The sequence below is a fragment of the Dasypus novemcinctus genome, chromosome 20 (assembly GCF_030445035.2).
Source record: "Dasypus novemcinctus isolate mDasNov1 chromosome 20, mDasNov1.1.hap2, whole genome shotgun sequence".
Lineage (NCBI taxonomy): Eukaryota > Metazoa > Chordata > Mammalia > Cingulata > Dasypodidae > Dasypus > Dasypus novemcinctus.
Genome location: NC_080692.1, coordinates 16662668 through 16677213, shown reverse-complemented (window position 1 = coordinate 16677213; position 14546 = coordinate 16662668). Strand labels below are relative to the sequence as shown.

Below are 14546 nucleotides of genomic sequence, written 5' to 3'. Positions count from 1 at the left end.
GAGTAAGTAACGCCAAATGACTGTTGCATGCACTGCAGAAATCTTAAACTGTAAAATCCGAGGAGGCATGTATCCTGGGAATCACCCACAAAAGGCAGACAGTTCAAACACAATAGCCACCTTCAGCGGCTCAGACGCACCATCCTCAGGCACGAGCCGCACGGCTGGCTCGCCCGGCCGCGGGAGTCACCTCGGGGCGCCACGCCCGCCCCGCCTCCTTCCCCGCGCGCCGCCTTCCCGCTCAGTTTCACTTTCCATTCGGTGGAAACGAAAGCGCCCGGCGGGGCGGGGCGGGGACAGCGGAGCAGACCGCGCCTTCCCGCGCGTCCCTCCCCGCGCGGTCCTCTCCCCGAGCTCGGGTGCTGTCCCGCAGACTGGCGCGCGTGTTCGGAGCTGAGCACCGGGCTCGGCGGCGGAGGCTTGACGCTTTCGTGGCACCTAAGGCAAGTCTGATGGTAAGCTTTCTTTCCAGAGAAGTCATTCCACCGGGCTCTCTCCATCTGCCACGTGGATAGGGAAGGGACTGATCGGCGCTCTGCAAATTATACTAATGGTCTTTATTCATTAGACGGATTCATTGGACTGCTGTATTTTTTTTTTTCTTTCCCCTCCAGGCTGATGTATTTTGCATGGAAAATGACGAAGGGGTTGCATGCTTTTTAAAATAGTCAAGCAATGCAGACAAAAGTATAAAGAAGAAACGAGTTTCTCTCAATCCTGAGCTCAATATCATTTGTGTGTGCCTTATCAGAAATTTTTCTATTGATTAGTCTTCAAAATTGTAACTTACTTTTCCCATTTAACAGAATCTTATAAGCGTCTTTTCATGGCAGGACCTTTAATAGGTTAATTTCTTTTGTTATTGTTATCTTTTTCTTTTTTTTCCATTTTTTAACTGGTGTATAATATGGGAAGTACAATAGTTACTTAAAAGATTCATGGACATTTAGGTTGTTTCCAGTTTATATTGGCATAAATGAATACCATTTTATGTACACATTTACACAAATATACAAATATATTTGTGAGAAATTCCTAGAAGTGGAATTGCTGGGTCAATGGGCATATACATATGGAGAAATTGGAAAGATTCTGCACAAATTGTGCAAATCAGACTATTTTAGTATTAATCTCCCTTCTTCCTACCCCTTCCTCCAATTTTTTTTTTCCTAGGGAAAGCTAAATCTAGACCTTTACACAAACATAAAATTCTGTTCTATGACCCTTGAAAATCTGGAGTTCAAAGCGTTTGGAAGTTATAGCAGAGGCTTTAACTGTACACTTAACAGCTTTGAGGTAGTTATATTTTGAAAAATGTCCAGAAAACTAGGTAAGTATTTTAAAACATTTCAAACATTTCACATGAAGCTTTCTTTTTGGTTTAAATTATGCGGACTGAGGCAGAGAATTAAGTAGTTTATCTTGGTATATCAAGCAAAATCTCCCTAACCCACGTATGGCTCAATTTCTGCAAAAAAGTAATTTTGGGTAATTGAATTATGTGAATAACGTATCACATTTTCCATTTTAATCATAATGCGTCACGTGTACCGCTAAGTAATTAAAATTTTAAAAATTCGATATTTTCAGTAGTTCTGAGCTGACTTAATATTTGGAAATAGAATCAGATTATGTATGTTTTCTAATTGCTCCAAAATAATTGGGTATTGAATAATGGTACAAATGAATAATTCTAGGAAGTACAAAATAAATCCAGATGGTAATATCAAATGTTTATCTTTTTTCCAGAGTTTTTTCTCAGCTATTTAAGTAGGAAAAAATGTAAAGAGTCCATGGTAATATTGTAACAAGGATTCCTTATACAGTAAGTGGAAGTTTAGAAATGGAAAGCTCAACCCCTTTATTTAAAATGTCATAATACATTGCTAATGGGGGGAGGGAAACACCCAGACATATCTGTAACATATCTCTGATGATGAGTGAGAGCCCTCTGAACTGGGCACTTTTCTGATAAGCTAATATCTTCATAGGAACAAAATGGATAGGAGATTAACCCAGGTTATATCCTCCATCTCGATTTATGGAGTACAGTCAAATAACTGGAAAAAAAAAAAAGCAGTTATTTTGGTTTTTCTTTTTCACCCTTAGAAAATACATTGCAGTTTTGAACTTTTACCCAATAATAGACTTACTAAGAGAAAAACGTTTAATGTAAACACAGCCTCAAAGAAGATATTTTCTGATGCCTTCCAAATGGGTTGTTCTTCTGGAGAGAGTAGCTCCAGAATTTCCTGTTATTGAGGTTTCATCTGGACTGTTCCAATCTCTGCGCCCTGCACCTTACCATTACTGAAGAAATGCAAACACATGAATAAATGATTAATGCTTGAGGTCTGAATTTGTTGTTGCCGTGTTGGGTTGGGTTTGCAAAGCAGCAAGGCTACTGAAATCATATTCCTGGCATTTAATTTTGTTCCCCTTGGCACACTGAAGGTTGGAGTCAGATTTCCTTGCAACGTGTCTGGTTTTGAGTGAAGAGTCCACTAGGGACTGGGTCCACCTCAGTTTTCTTGCTTTTCTGTTCTTAAACTGTCCCCTGCTCTTTTTCTGTTTCTCAGAAGACTCTGGTTGATCCTGTGGCTGAGTGGTGGGGCGGGGGGGGGGGGATGTCTATGTCAGTTGCTTCTTTTAATTTACATTCCCCCCAAACTTCAGAAAAGAGTGGGAGCTAAGATAGTTGAGTACTTTGGGGCCACGGCTTTTGAGTCAGGGGTTAAGCTTGGAAATTGAAGTTCCTTGGCATATACGCAGCCTGCTTTCCCTGGTGGGTGCTTGTTCAGTTGTGTAACTTCAGTGCATTCTAAGTTTCGCTTTCCTGGCCTTTGTTGCCCACCCACCTGTGTCTCCACTTGAACAGTCCTGCTGCGTTTCTCTGTTGCGCCTTTGGGATCTGGCCTGCCAACCTGCCCCAAATGGTACGCTCTACTGGGTTTTCCTGCTAGATTTTTCAAGCATTTGTGAGATCTTGGCAGAGTGCAGGCAATATCACTGGAGAGCCAAGGCTGGTCTCTCTCTACTGTGTTCCATCAGATTTCCCAATGTGATGGTCTCAAAATCCTGTTTCCTACTGGTGGAATTGTCTACTTTCATTGTTTCTCTTTCAGCTTAACATTGCTAGGTTGAACCTTATAAAGAGGCAAAACAGTTTATAAGTACAGAAAATGAACATTTACTAGGGAAAGGAAAGAGGTTGCATGTTATCTTAGCCATTTAACGTGGATTTAATGATATAGGCCATCTATGTTTAGTTGCTTCCCAATTTCTGATGTTTTTTTTCCCTTTGTTTTGCAATGGAATGAAGGGAAAACCCCCACAGTTCTTATGCTCCTTCTTATTTCTTGGGCATTTAGGTTTTTTCAGCCCTGGAACAGGAATACTATCGCCAACAAAATCTTCCTTAAAACATATTAATCTATCCTGTAAATGAATTATTGCTTATTTTTGAATTGCATATTAATCATAGGGCATTTGGAAATTGAGAAATATCAAGAAAAACCGTAAAGATGTTTTGTAATCCCACTACTGAGAGTCATTTTTCTCTGTGTATGTATGTGTAGTTATCTTTATTTTTTACAAATCTGGGTTCATACCATATAAATTATCTATTTATTTATTCAATGGCACATCATAGTCATTTTCCCTAACTTTATTAAAAATCTAAAATGATTTTAATGTCACCATAGTATTCCGTTTTATGGGTGTGTCAAAATTTACCTAGCTCTTCTTGTTGTATATCCTTTTTTTGGGGGGGCCATTATAGTGTTGCAGTTGTTGAAATTGAAGGGATACTTTCATTTTTTGGCAGTTGTGACAGTTTGAAGTTCTTTTTTGAATCCCAAAAGATTATGTTCTTAAACTAATCTATTCCTGTGGGAGTGGTACCCTTGGATTGCATTAGATTCGCTTGAGATTGCTTGATTAGATTGCTTTTGATTGGACTACACCAGTAAGGTGTGACTCAGGTTGAGTCTCTGCTCTCTTGCTGGGTCTTATATAAATGAAGAGCCAGAGAGAGACCCAGAGAGAAAGGATTCTGCTGTGTAAGAGAGAGGACTGCAGGAAGACACATGCCCTGAGAAGCTGAGAGGGGTCCCGGAGTCTGGAAGCGTCAGACCACAGGGGCATGGAAAGAGGCCCCCGAGGGCCAGAGCAGCTCAAGGCTGAGATGAGCCCGGCCACGTGCCTGAGCGCCACATGGCAGGACTCCAGGTTCCACAGTAGCTGAGTTTGGTGAGAAAGCACCTCTTACGGTGTCTTGATTTGGGCTTTTCACGGCCTTGGAACTGTAAGCTTTTACCCTACATAAATTCCCTTTATAAAAACCAACACATTTCTGGTATTCTCCATTGGCAGCCCTTTTGGCTAAGACAGCAGTTGACAACAAGAAAAAATCCCTTTTAAAAAAATCATTTGGTGTTGGAGGAACAAAATCTCTTTAAAAACAATATACACTTTTACTATGGTACCAGAATGATTTCACCACAATCTGCTAACTCCCAAATGTTTCTTATCGTATTCCATTTTGCATTATTATTAGTGACGACTAAAACAGCAACAATGACAAACCAGACTTTGGTAAGCAATGTCTGTTTTCGTTTGCCAAAGATTTCATGTTCCTAGGGCTGGAACTGACAGCCTGTCTGTGACTCCTAAACCACTCATAGCCTTCAGTTTGATGTTCCGTCGTTGATGGCAACTGCACAGCTCTGACATATTAAAAACTGGGTTTCCACTCTGTAAATATTTTTTCAATCAGATTTGCTCAGTAAAAAGGCAAGCAAGAATTTATTGTTCTTTATGCTCACCCAGTGCCTTAATATCCTTTATCTCATAATTTCCTTCAATTCTTTGACTTGATTTAGGAGATGTGTGTGATGATCACTAATTAATTGTCTTCAATCCTGTATCTTTTCAGGATATTTGGTTTGTTCCTTAGGCTGGGCCATCTCTTCCTGGTTTCTAGTATGGCTTGTAACTTTTTACTGATGTCTAGGCATCTGAATATGTTGGTGAATTTCTTCTGATGACCAATTTCTCTCTCTTGCCTAGTGTTTTGTTTTGTTTTTTCATGGCTGTTCTTTGATTTTTTTGTTCAACTTGTTCTGAGTCTTTAAAATTGCCCACCTTAAGTTATCAAAATTGGGCCAAAGACACACCAATGGGGTGCAGATTTTCTCCTGGGAGTTGGGGATAAGAGACACCTAAAAGTAGTTTTTCTCTTGCAGTTTCCCAGCAGGCTGGCGGATGGCGCTCCTCAGTGAACCTTTCCACGGAGGTGTTTTTTTCAGCCTCCGCTTGCCCATGTTTCTGGTCTGGGTAGAGCTGAGATTCAAAGTGGGTTCTGCTGGCCAAATTCACCGAAGAGAAACCACTTCCTTCCCTCTGCTACACCCTCTTTTCTCCTAGGGAAAAAGATGTCTGTTCTCTGTCAGCTGCCGTGGGCCCCGGGTTTTACCCAGGCTGCATGTCTTGAGGGTGGAGGATGTGTCCTCTTCCCAGCCACGGAGGTTTAGTAACTCACCGCTGTTGTTTCAGGTTTTTCGACTCTGTCCCTCGCCCTCCTGTGGGTTGCACAGCACTCTCCTGGTCTGCTGACCCCCAAAGCAGGTCTCTTGGACAGCTGTTGGCTCTGCTCTTTCTTTGTTGCTTCTGTGAGAGTGCCGAGCCCTGCCTGCCCACTCTGACACCACCTTCCTGGAACTCCCAGGGCTGCTATGACAAATAGCACACGCTGCCTACTGAAACAACCAGAATGTATTGGCATACAGCTTTTGAGGCTAGAAGTTCAAAATCAAGTTCTCAACAGGCCTTGTCTTCTCCCCGAGTCTGTCGCATTCTGGGATCGGCTTGCCATAGTCGTTGGGGCTCCCCTGCCACATGGTGATCTGCCTCATTCCCTGGCTTTTTGCTTCTGGCTTCTGCTGACTGCGCGGGAATTTCCTCTGCTCATAAATGAGGATTCCAGTCTTCTGGATTAAGGCCCACCCTGATTCAAGTTGGCCTTATCTAAACAGGATCTTCAAAGGTCCTAATCACAAATGAGTCCACATCTTACCTAATGACATCCTCTTCAAAGGTCCTATTTACAAATGCTTTCACATCCACAGGACTGGAAGTTGGGGCTTGAACATGTATGTCTGTTGTGGGAGACTTGACTCAGTCCCTAACACAGCACGTTTAAAGCTATCACTGTTTTGTTTTTGTGCAGAGCAGGATATCATTTAGGAAAGTTGTTTTTCGGATCAGGGTTTCCAGAAGCAATGTTGTCCCTAACTAAGAGCTTGGGCACCTCATGATAGTCCTTTGTCTTCACCTTTTGAGTAGAGTGACCATCCAAGCAGTCATTTGCACAGTGGCTAGACTCTGCGAAGAGCTGTGTGCTCGTTCACTTCTGTGGTCGGTGATTTTGAAATTTGATTACAGAGAACAAACTGTGTTTTAGGTACCTCACTTTTCTCTAAAAGTTTTCTTCTTTACCCCCCAGAGTCTTCTATTTTTTGTTACATCTGGATTGAATGCTGAGTTATTATGGATTTTGTAGTGCAAATGTTTGGAGTTTTTCCTCCTCATGGTAATTTGTGATGGTAAACTTGACATTCTGTTTGTAATTCATCCTCATAAGATGTGAAGGATTCCCAAATAGGACTATTTTCTTGAATGACTTGTGGCTTAGTTGGAATTAAGTAATTCTTAAAGATTATTTTGCTAATGTTATGAATGCTGGTATATCAAACAATTTTACAAAGACTAGAATGAATATAATCCTAACCCTGTTATCCTCCCAAGAAACATTGCTTAAAATGTTAAACAATAATCAGCCCCAAAGGATTTAATACTCTTTATAAAGTTACCTAGCTAATTTAGTCTCTTTTAATATATTAATTTTCAATTTATTTTCCTTTTTGAAACTTTTTAAATAATAGTTTTCTACTTAAAATTTTTTTTAAAGATTTATTTTTTATTTATTTATCTTCCCTTCCCCCCACCCCATTGTCTGCTCACTATCTATCTGCTGTGTGTTCTTCTGTGTCCATTTGCATTCTTGTCAGCCGCACCAGGAATCTGTGTCTCTTTTTTTTCTGTTGCGTCATCTTGCTGTGTCAGCTCTGTGTGTGTGTGGTGCCACTCCTGGGCAGGCTTCTCTTCTTTTGTGTGGGGTGGCTCTCCTTACGGGGCGCACCCCTTGCATGTGGGGCTCCCCTACGCAGGGGACACCCCTGCGTGGCATGGTTCTCCTTGTGTGCATCAGCACTGAGTGTGGGCCAGTTTACCGCACGGGGAAGGAGGCCCTGGGTTTGAACCTTGGACCTCCCATATGGTAGGTGGACGCTCTATCAGTTGAGCTAAATCTGCTTCCCTGTACATAAACTTAATGGCTTTTATATCCAGTAATTATTGCAGTAAAAAGTATACTTTTATACCTCAATATATAAAGTATATGAGATTTTCTATCTTAAGTTACATTCAGATTATTTGAAACTGGATGCTCAGATATTAATAGTTAATCCAAATGACCTTGCTTTATGCTACACTGGTTATATATGGCAGGAATCAAAGTGATGGCTTGGTCATTCACAAGTTCAAGGACACCAGAAATGACATTGAATGGGCATTTGGCTCTTCAGCCTTTCAAAGGCAGAGGCCAAAGCTGAAGCCAGTTAGCAGATCCTGGCTGAATACTAATGTTGAAGCTACACTTTGGGGCTTTTCTACTCTATCTGGATGATATAAGTTTCCATAAAATACTTAGAATGCATTTGGACCCAGCACCACTTCCAATAAGTGCCCTGGCCACAGATAGCAACCATTGAGCTAGCCATAAATTTAAGGTCTTCATGATATGCCTTTTATTATTTTCTGTTGTTTAATGTGTGTTCCTTTTTATTTACTGGTACACTGCTTGGCCATCTTTCTCTCATTTCTACCTGGCTAATCCTCCTATATTCCACCAGGGGGCAGTGCCGACACATGCAAACGGCCTGAGCACAGATGCTCCCAGCATGGCTTGGCTTCAGCTTTTTGCCACTAGAAAAATTTATAGTAGGAGCTTTGTGGCTGCACTTCAGCCTTTAAGAACTCCCCATCACAGTCCCTCAAAATTGAGTGGTTTTGGGGAAAATCTGGGCCAAAGTGATCTGTAATTCAAATTGGTTATCCAATGTGTTAACACAGATACACACATTGATGCCTAAACAATGTTTTCTTTCTTGAGTTTGAATTTGTATAAAAAATATAAATTGGGGAGCGGGTTTAGCTCAGTAGTTTGAGCATCTGCTTCCCATGTGTGAGGTCCTGGGTTCAATCCCTGGTACCTCCTTAAAAAAAAATATATATATATATATAAATTATAAAATAAATATATATAAATTATATAAATATGTGCCATCTTCTGAGAGTTGCTTTTCTGACTCAACGTATGCTTTTAAGATTTACCATATTGTGAATATTCATCAGTCATATTCGCTGATGAATATTATTCCACTGTGTAAATAGATCACACCTTATGCACCCATTCGTCCATCAGTTGGGTTTGGATCGTTTCCAGGTTTTTGCCATACAAACTGCTCCTATGAACATTCTTGTTTATTTCTAGGGACAGGTGTGTGAGAGTTTCTCTTGGAATGTTTGGGTTATAAAGTGAATGTTTAACTTTACAAGATAATGCCAAATTGTCTTCCCAAGCAATTGTACCATTTACATTTCTTCCCTCATAGAATATAAAAGATCCATTTTATTCACGTCCCCTCCAATACTTGTTTTGATCAGAATTGTTAATTGTTGCCAATTGAATAGTGAAAATGATATCGCATTTAGTCTTGATTTGAATTTCCCTGATTACTAGTGATCATTTACTTTTTAGGAAAATAGAAGTTCAGGAACTTCTACCTTCCTCCCTGTTCTGGTTTATACACTTTATGCAAATCTGCTTATAGTCCATGCACACACTTCTCTGAATCCTCGTCCCCAATCACTGATCTTTTGCATCTCACCTGCCCTGCCTTAATACATCCCCTTATTTAGAGCCATATCTCTCTCCTCTTTAATAAACTCAGTCCCACACTCACCCCTTCCATGAAACCTGTTCTTCTGTGACACATCAATGAACCTAACGTTGCTTCATTTCACCGCTGAATCCCGACTGGCCTCTCACATGCCGCTGATTAGAGTATAAATCGGTCCAAGGCGTTTAGTAATGAATCATGAAGCTTAAGCCGTGTCCACTTTGACTACCCTTAGGAATCTCTCCTAAGGGTAGTAAGGATTCTGAGCTGATCTGAAAGCAGCTCGTTGTTTCTGCTGGACAAGAAGGCTAGAATGTAACAGGCACTGATTGGATTGGGGAAAGGGGTGCCTCTGAAGAACTCTATGCTTGCCCCTGAGTGGAGAGAAGGGAGATGGGAACACACTGTGTTCCACATTTGAGCCTTGTGGACAGGTCTGAAAGTCGTGGAGAGACACCGGCCGCAGGCATAAGTTCAAGAAGCCGTTTCAGAAGGAACTTAGTGAAATCAAAAGACGCAAGGCTTTGGGAGGAGCTGGGCAGGTCTCCCACTTCCGCACTGAGCCCCCACTTAGAGATACAGAGGAACCTTCTTGCACTGATTGCTCAATCTAGCCGTGCCCCGGGCTCGAGGACATCCCCTGGGCACCCAGGGGGCTAGCGCAGGGTACAGTGGGTGTGGCTTGGTCTAAACTCATGAGAGACCCTCCTGGGATTCCAGAACATTCTTGGGGAGCATTTACAGGCGTTGAGGTCTGTGCTGTCAAGAGGAAGCAAAAACGAGGGGAATTTGGGTATTGTGGCTAACATGATCTCATCTGTAGCCACAGTTTTGTAGTGCCCATGAATATTTATTTTGCACAAGGAGAAATCTAATAGGTAAGGAAAAGTTTATGCTTAAAAATGTTCACTCACGATTGCGTTTTAAAAATAATGAGCAAAAATGAAAGCAATCAGAATATTCAACAATATTTTGTTGCAGTATCAGGTATCAAAAAACAAATGTTATAAAGAGCTCGTGATGACTTGGGAAAATTCTTATGTGATAATACAGAATGAGAAAAGCCAAATCAAAAATACCTAGGAAAAAGAATGAAAAGGCACATGCTGAAGTGTTGGTTATACCCCTAGGTCCTGGGATTACGTGTAATTTATATTTTGTTTATTATCCATTTTTGCAAAATTTCTTTGTAAGTCAGTATTAATTTTACATAAAAATCTTTTTTTAAAAAAGATTTATTTATTTATTTATTCCCCCCCCCCCACCCCCCAGCCCAGTTGTCTGTTCTCTGTGTCTATTTGCTGCGTCTTCTTTGTCTGCTTCTGTTGTCAGCGGCACGGGAATCTGTGTTTTTTTCTGTTGCTGTCATCTTGCTGTGTCAGCTCTCCATGTGTGCGGCACCATTCCTGGGCAGGCTGCACTTTCTTTCGTGCTGGGCGGCTTTACGGGGCACACTCCTTGCGCGTGGGGCTCCCTTACACGGGGACACCCCTGCGTGGCAGGGCACTCCTTGCACGCATCAGCGCTGCACATGGCCAGCTCCACACGGGTCAAGGAGGCCCGGGGTTTGAACCGTGGACCTCCCATGTGGTGGACGGACGCCCTAACCACTGGGCCAAGTCCGACGCCTACATTAAAAAAAAATCTTAAAACTTTTGCCCTAGTCTCATCTTTCTCACCCTGTGGCATTTAGCATGCATTTTCGTATATTTCTGCAGTAGGTAAAATATGTCATTCTTTGTTTCTGTCATTGCGTGTTTAAGGGCATACACACACACTTTTTGGGGGGAGGTGTGGGGAAACTCCCTTCCCCAGGGATGTCAGTGATTTCTCTGTCCAGCTGCCGCCGTGCTTCTCCAGAATACGTAGTTCAGCGAGGCACGTTTGAAGGCTTTTAGCTGAATTAAAACGAGTCTGTGGAAGGAAGACTCACAGAACTTGAGGTTTGGAGGGAAACGAAAGCCCTTGCCTCCATCCACTGTTGAAATCCTTCCTACCCTCTCCTTCCACCTGCTGCCGCAGCTTCGGCTTAAACACCGCGCCCCACCGTGAGGGAGAAATGACTTGCGAGAACCAGCTCACTGGCCAAGAGCAGGTGCTTCTTTATTTTGAAACAAGATCTGTTTCTTTGTAGTTTCCGCACATTAGGGTTTAGGACCCCCCACTCCGCCAGTCCGAAGACAATAAAGCTAATTATTTCTCTTTCACATGACAGTCTTTCCTTTATTTATGTATATGATTATTTCTTAGGAGGTATCAGGGATTGAACCCGAGACCTCGCACATGGGAAGCCGGCGCTCAACCACCCGAGCTCCATCTGCTCCTCGACAGCCTTTCAGATACTGATATTTGAAGACAATTGTTCTGTTCCCTGGTAGTCCTCATCCACTCACTCGACCTTTTTTTTTAATTAATTTTTTAAAAAAATTGAATGCCCACTCTTGGGCACTGCGCGTGGTGCAGGGGAAACAGGTGAAAACACACAGCCTTCAAGGTGCTCAGCTTAGCGTGTCGGTCAGACCCTGAGTCTGAGCTTTATGCAGAAGGTGTGCTGGGGAGTGGCCTGGGAACCGCACCCAGGAGGGGCGCCCGAGGCAGGGCGGGCGGTGGGAGGAGCTGCGCGGGCGGGCGGGAGCCTGAGCCCACCCCGAGAGGAGCCAGGGGTGCCCCGCCTGGCGGCAGGGCGGAAGGCCTTCGTTCCTCCTCGCTGTCCAGCCGGGGGACAGGGCTGTGGCTCCCAGCTGCCACCACGGAGGTAAATCCCTGCAGCGGTGGCAGCCACCGGCACCGCCCTCAGCCTGGGGAATAGTCTCTCCCGCAGGGGGCACCTGATGGCACCTCCAAGCATCCACTACAAGGCGGGCTGCAGGTATGCCCCACACGGGGACACAACGAACAGATTACTTGAAGAGCTCTGTGTAGAGGGCGGCGGGAGCACAGACAACGAGCACCCAAGCCTGCCAGACGAGCCGGGACTCCCCAGAGGAGGGGCCGTTTTATTGGAACGGGGAGGTCGGTGGGAGTGAGCCGGGAAGTCAAGGCAGGCGGAAGAGTGGCCTGGAGGGTGCTGGCCAAGGCCCGCGGGCATGGAGTCGAGGTGACGCAAGGAGCCTGGGAAGGAGCAAGGAGGCTCCCGAGGCCGGGTCCTATTGGGAATATCGTGCCATTGACCGGGATAGAGGATCTGGGGGCTGGAGGACCGGGTCAGCTTCAGGGTGTGGCCGTCCACCCTGAGGCTGGGGCAGTGTGGGGTGAAGGGAGGGGTGCCTGCTCTGGAACGTGCTGGAGATTTGTGAGCCAGCCTCCCCAGACGTTTCTCTCCCTCCAGGACTTGGCTCTCTGGCCCCAGACCCATTCTGCCGAAGCTTTTGCCTTTTCTCTTACCCACCTGCCTTACCTGTCCTTACCTGTTTTCACAGAGGTCGCTCCACCGGGAAGCAGACTCCTGCCCTGCTGACGACGGGCACTGGGGGCGCTGGGATCACTAATGGGCCGGGGGCTTGGGTTCCTGAGGAACACCCTCCAGCCAGTCCTGGCCGAGTCTCCGCAGGTCCCGGCAGATGCCGAGAAGGGAGAGAACAGGGACGTGAAGATGAAGAGGGAGGCGCTCAGAGAGCTGCCAGGTGCCTGCACTGCCCCCGGCCTCCTCCTCTGGCTGCCGAGAAACGCCGGGCGCAGCCACCCTACCCCGAGCAGGCGAGCTGCGCGGGGAAGGGCCCTGCACCCCTCGGGCCTCCGCTTTTCAATCTGTGAAATGCAATCGGTAATAGTACAAGGAGCCCAAGGCTGAAGGAAGGAGCCGCTGAATCTGTGCCAAGCGCACAGTGGCCGCAGCACTAGATCCCCACGTGTCTCTCACACCTGCGCTCCTCTCTGTCTCTAAGGCCAGGTGGGCCAGCTGAGAAGCCGAGCCCTGGGGTCTCCTGCTACCCCAGGATCTCTCCATTTTCACAGATGCCAAAGCCCTTTCCCGGGAATTCTGAGATGCCTGCTGTCCACACTCCCCTTTTAAAACGGCACACCTTGTGGGGTCTGCTGAGCCCCAGGAGATGATTGGTAATGGGTCAGAGGAATCCTAGCTTTTGATTTTCTCCCATCCTCATGGATTCCTTCTGGTTTCCAGCCTCTCGGGCATGAGTTTCGATTAGTTGGAATCTCCCCCAAAGCTTTCTTCATCTGGTGGTTGGGGACTGGTTCCACGGGGAATCAGACTAGCTGGGGACTCGCTCTTATCCCTGAGCCCGGAGAAGCCCATTTTGACTCAGCACTTGCTGGAAGGGAACAATTTGAATGGGATGGACCCATCATTCTCCCAGTTGTGCTTTCTGTCACGCTTGTTACTTTTCCTTTACTCTTACAACCATCGCTGGTACTGCTCACTGGCAATAAATAACCATTTTTGGGGGGAGTGGCGTCTCCTTTTTCTTAGTGGGAAAAAAACCTTGAAACTGTTATTTAACTTTTCAATGGTCGGTGCCTTCTCTGTCCTCTCCAATTTGTGTCCAAGCTCCTTGAGGGAGTTCTTTGTACTCCGGAGAGTACTTTACAGGATTTCACACCCTTACTAGATTTTAAATAAACTTTTGACTTTTGTTAGTGCGTTGGCCGGGCCTTGCCCGCAGTATTTTTTCTTTTTTCTCTTTCCTGTCTAGGCCCAGTTGGTTTACACAATATCGGACAGACCTGCTGCCTGAATTCCCTGATTCAGGTGTTCATAATGAACGTCAACTTCACCAAGATACTGAAGAGGTGAGACTGGTTTCCAGGCTCTGGAACATGCATCTTAGTGTCCATTTTCAAATATTCGTTACTCACAGTGACTTGGACTCTTAGAGACCTTCTTCCAAAAGTTGTCAGGGGAAAGGCTCTTGTTCCTCACAACTGTACCTACACATGAGAATCATCTAAGGAGCTTAAAAAATACACTGTTGCCCGACCCTGCCCTCCGCTTTTTGATTTCAGTTGGTCTGAAAAGCCCACGCGTGGGCAGATTTTAAAAGGCACCTGAGGTGATTTGAAAGTGCAGTGGGGATAGACAGGCATTGATTTGGTTAAAAGGGAGCTGGGACTAGGCCAGAGGGAGTAAGGCAGTGGGTAGGTCTGTGAGGCTTTCTATTTTTTCTTTCATTTGAACACTTACGTTCTTTTTAAAAATGTATTTTGATTTTTTATTGGAGAAGTTGTAGGTTTACAGAAAAATCATGCATGAAATATAGAGCTCCCATATACCACCCTATTATTAACACCTTGCATTAGGTGGTACATTTGTTACAATGCCTGAAAGCAGGTTTTTATAATTGTACTATTAATTATAGTCCCTTGTTTTTAATAGGGTTCACTGTTGGACTGGCCTATGTTGTTTTTCTTTTTAATATACTGATTTTTTTTTTCATTTATACCACCCCCTCCAGTTGGCGCCCTTGTCTTTTTGCTTGTTGTTTTTGCTTGCTGTTTGCACCTGTTGTCTGCTCGTTTTTGTTTTTTTTTCTCATCTGCTTGTTGTTTTTTTTTTTAGGGCGCACC

General features: G+C 44.4%; 1 protein-coding gene across 3 annotated transcripts in view; it reads left to right on the top strand.

Moving 5' to 3' along the window:
• The first annotated feature begins 319 nt into the window (after positions 1–319).
• The window catches only part of USP18 (ubiquitin specific peptidase 18), a 33384-nt gene continuing 19157 nt past the window's right edge, over positions 320–14546 (top strand). The window contains exons 1-3 of one of the 3 annotated variants that reach the window (XM_058282469.2): positions 320–455; positions 12443–12646; positions 13676–13772. In XM_058282469.2, the coding sequence (XP_058138452.1) occupies positions 12511–12646; positions 13676–13772 (233 nt within the window). In that variant the 5' untranslated portion in view covers positions 320–455; positions 12443–12510. The remainder of the gene's footprint in view (positions 456–12442; positions 12647–13675; positions 13773–14546) is intronic. The other 2 variants (XM_058282471.2, XM_058282473.2) reach the window with 2 other exon arrangements.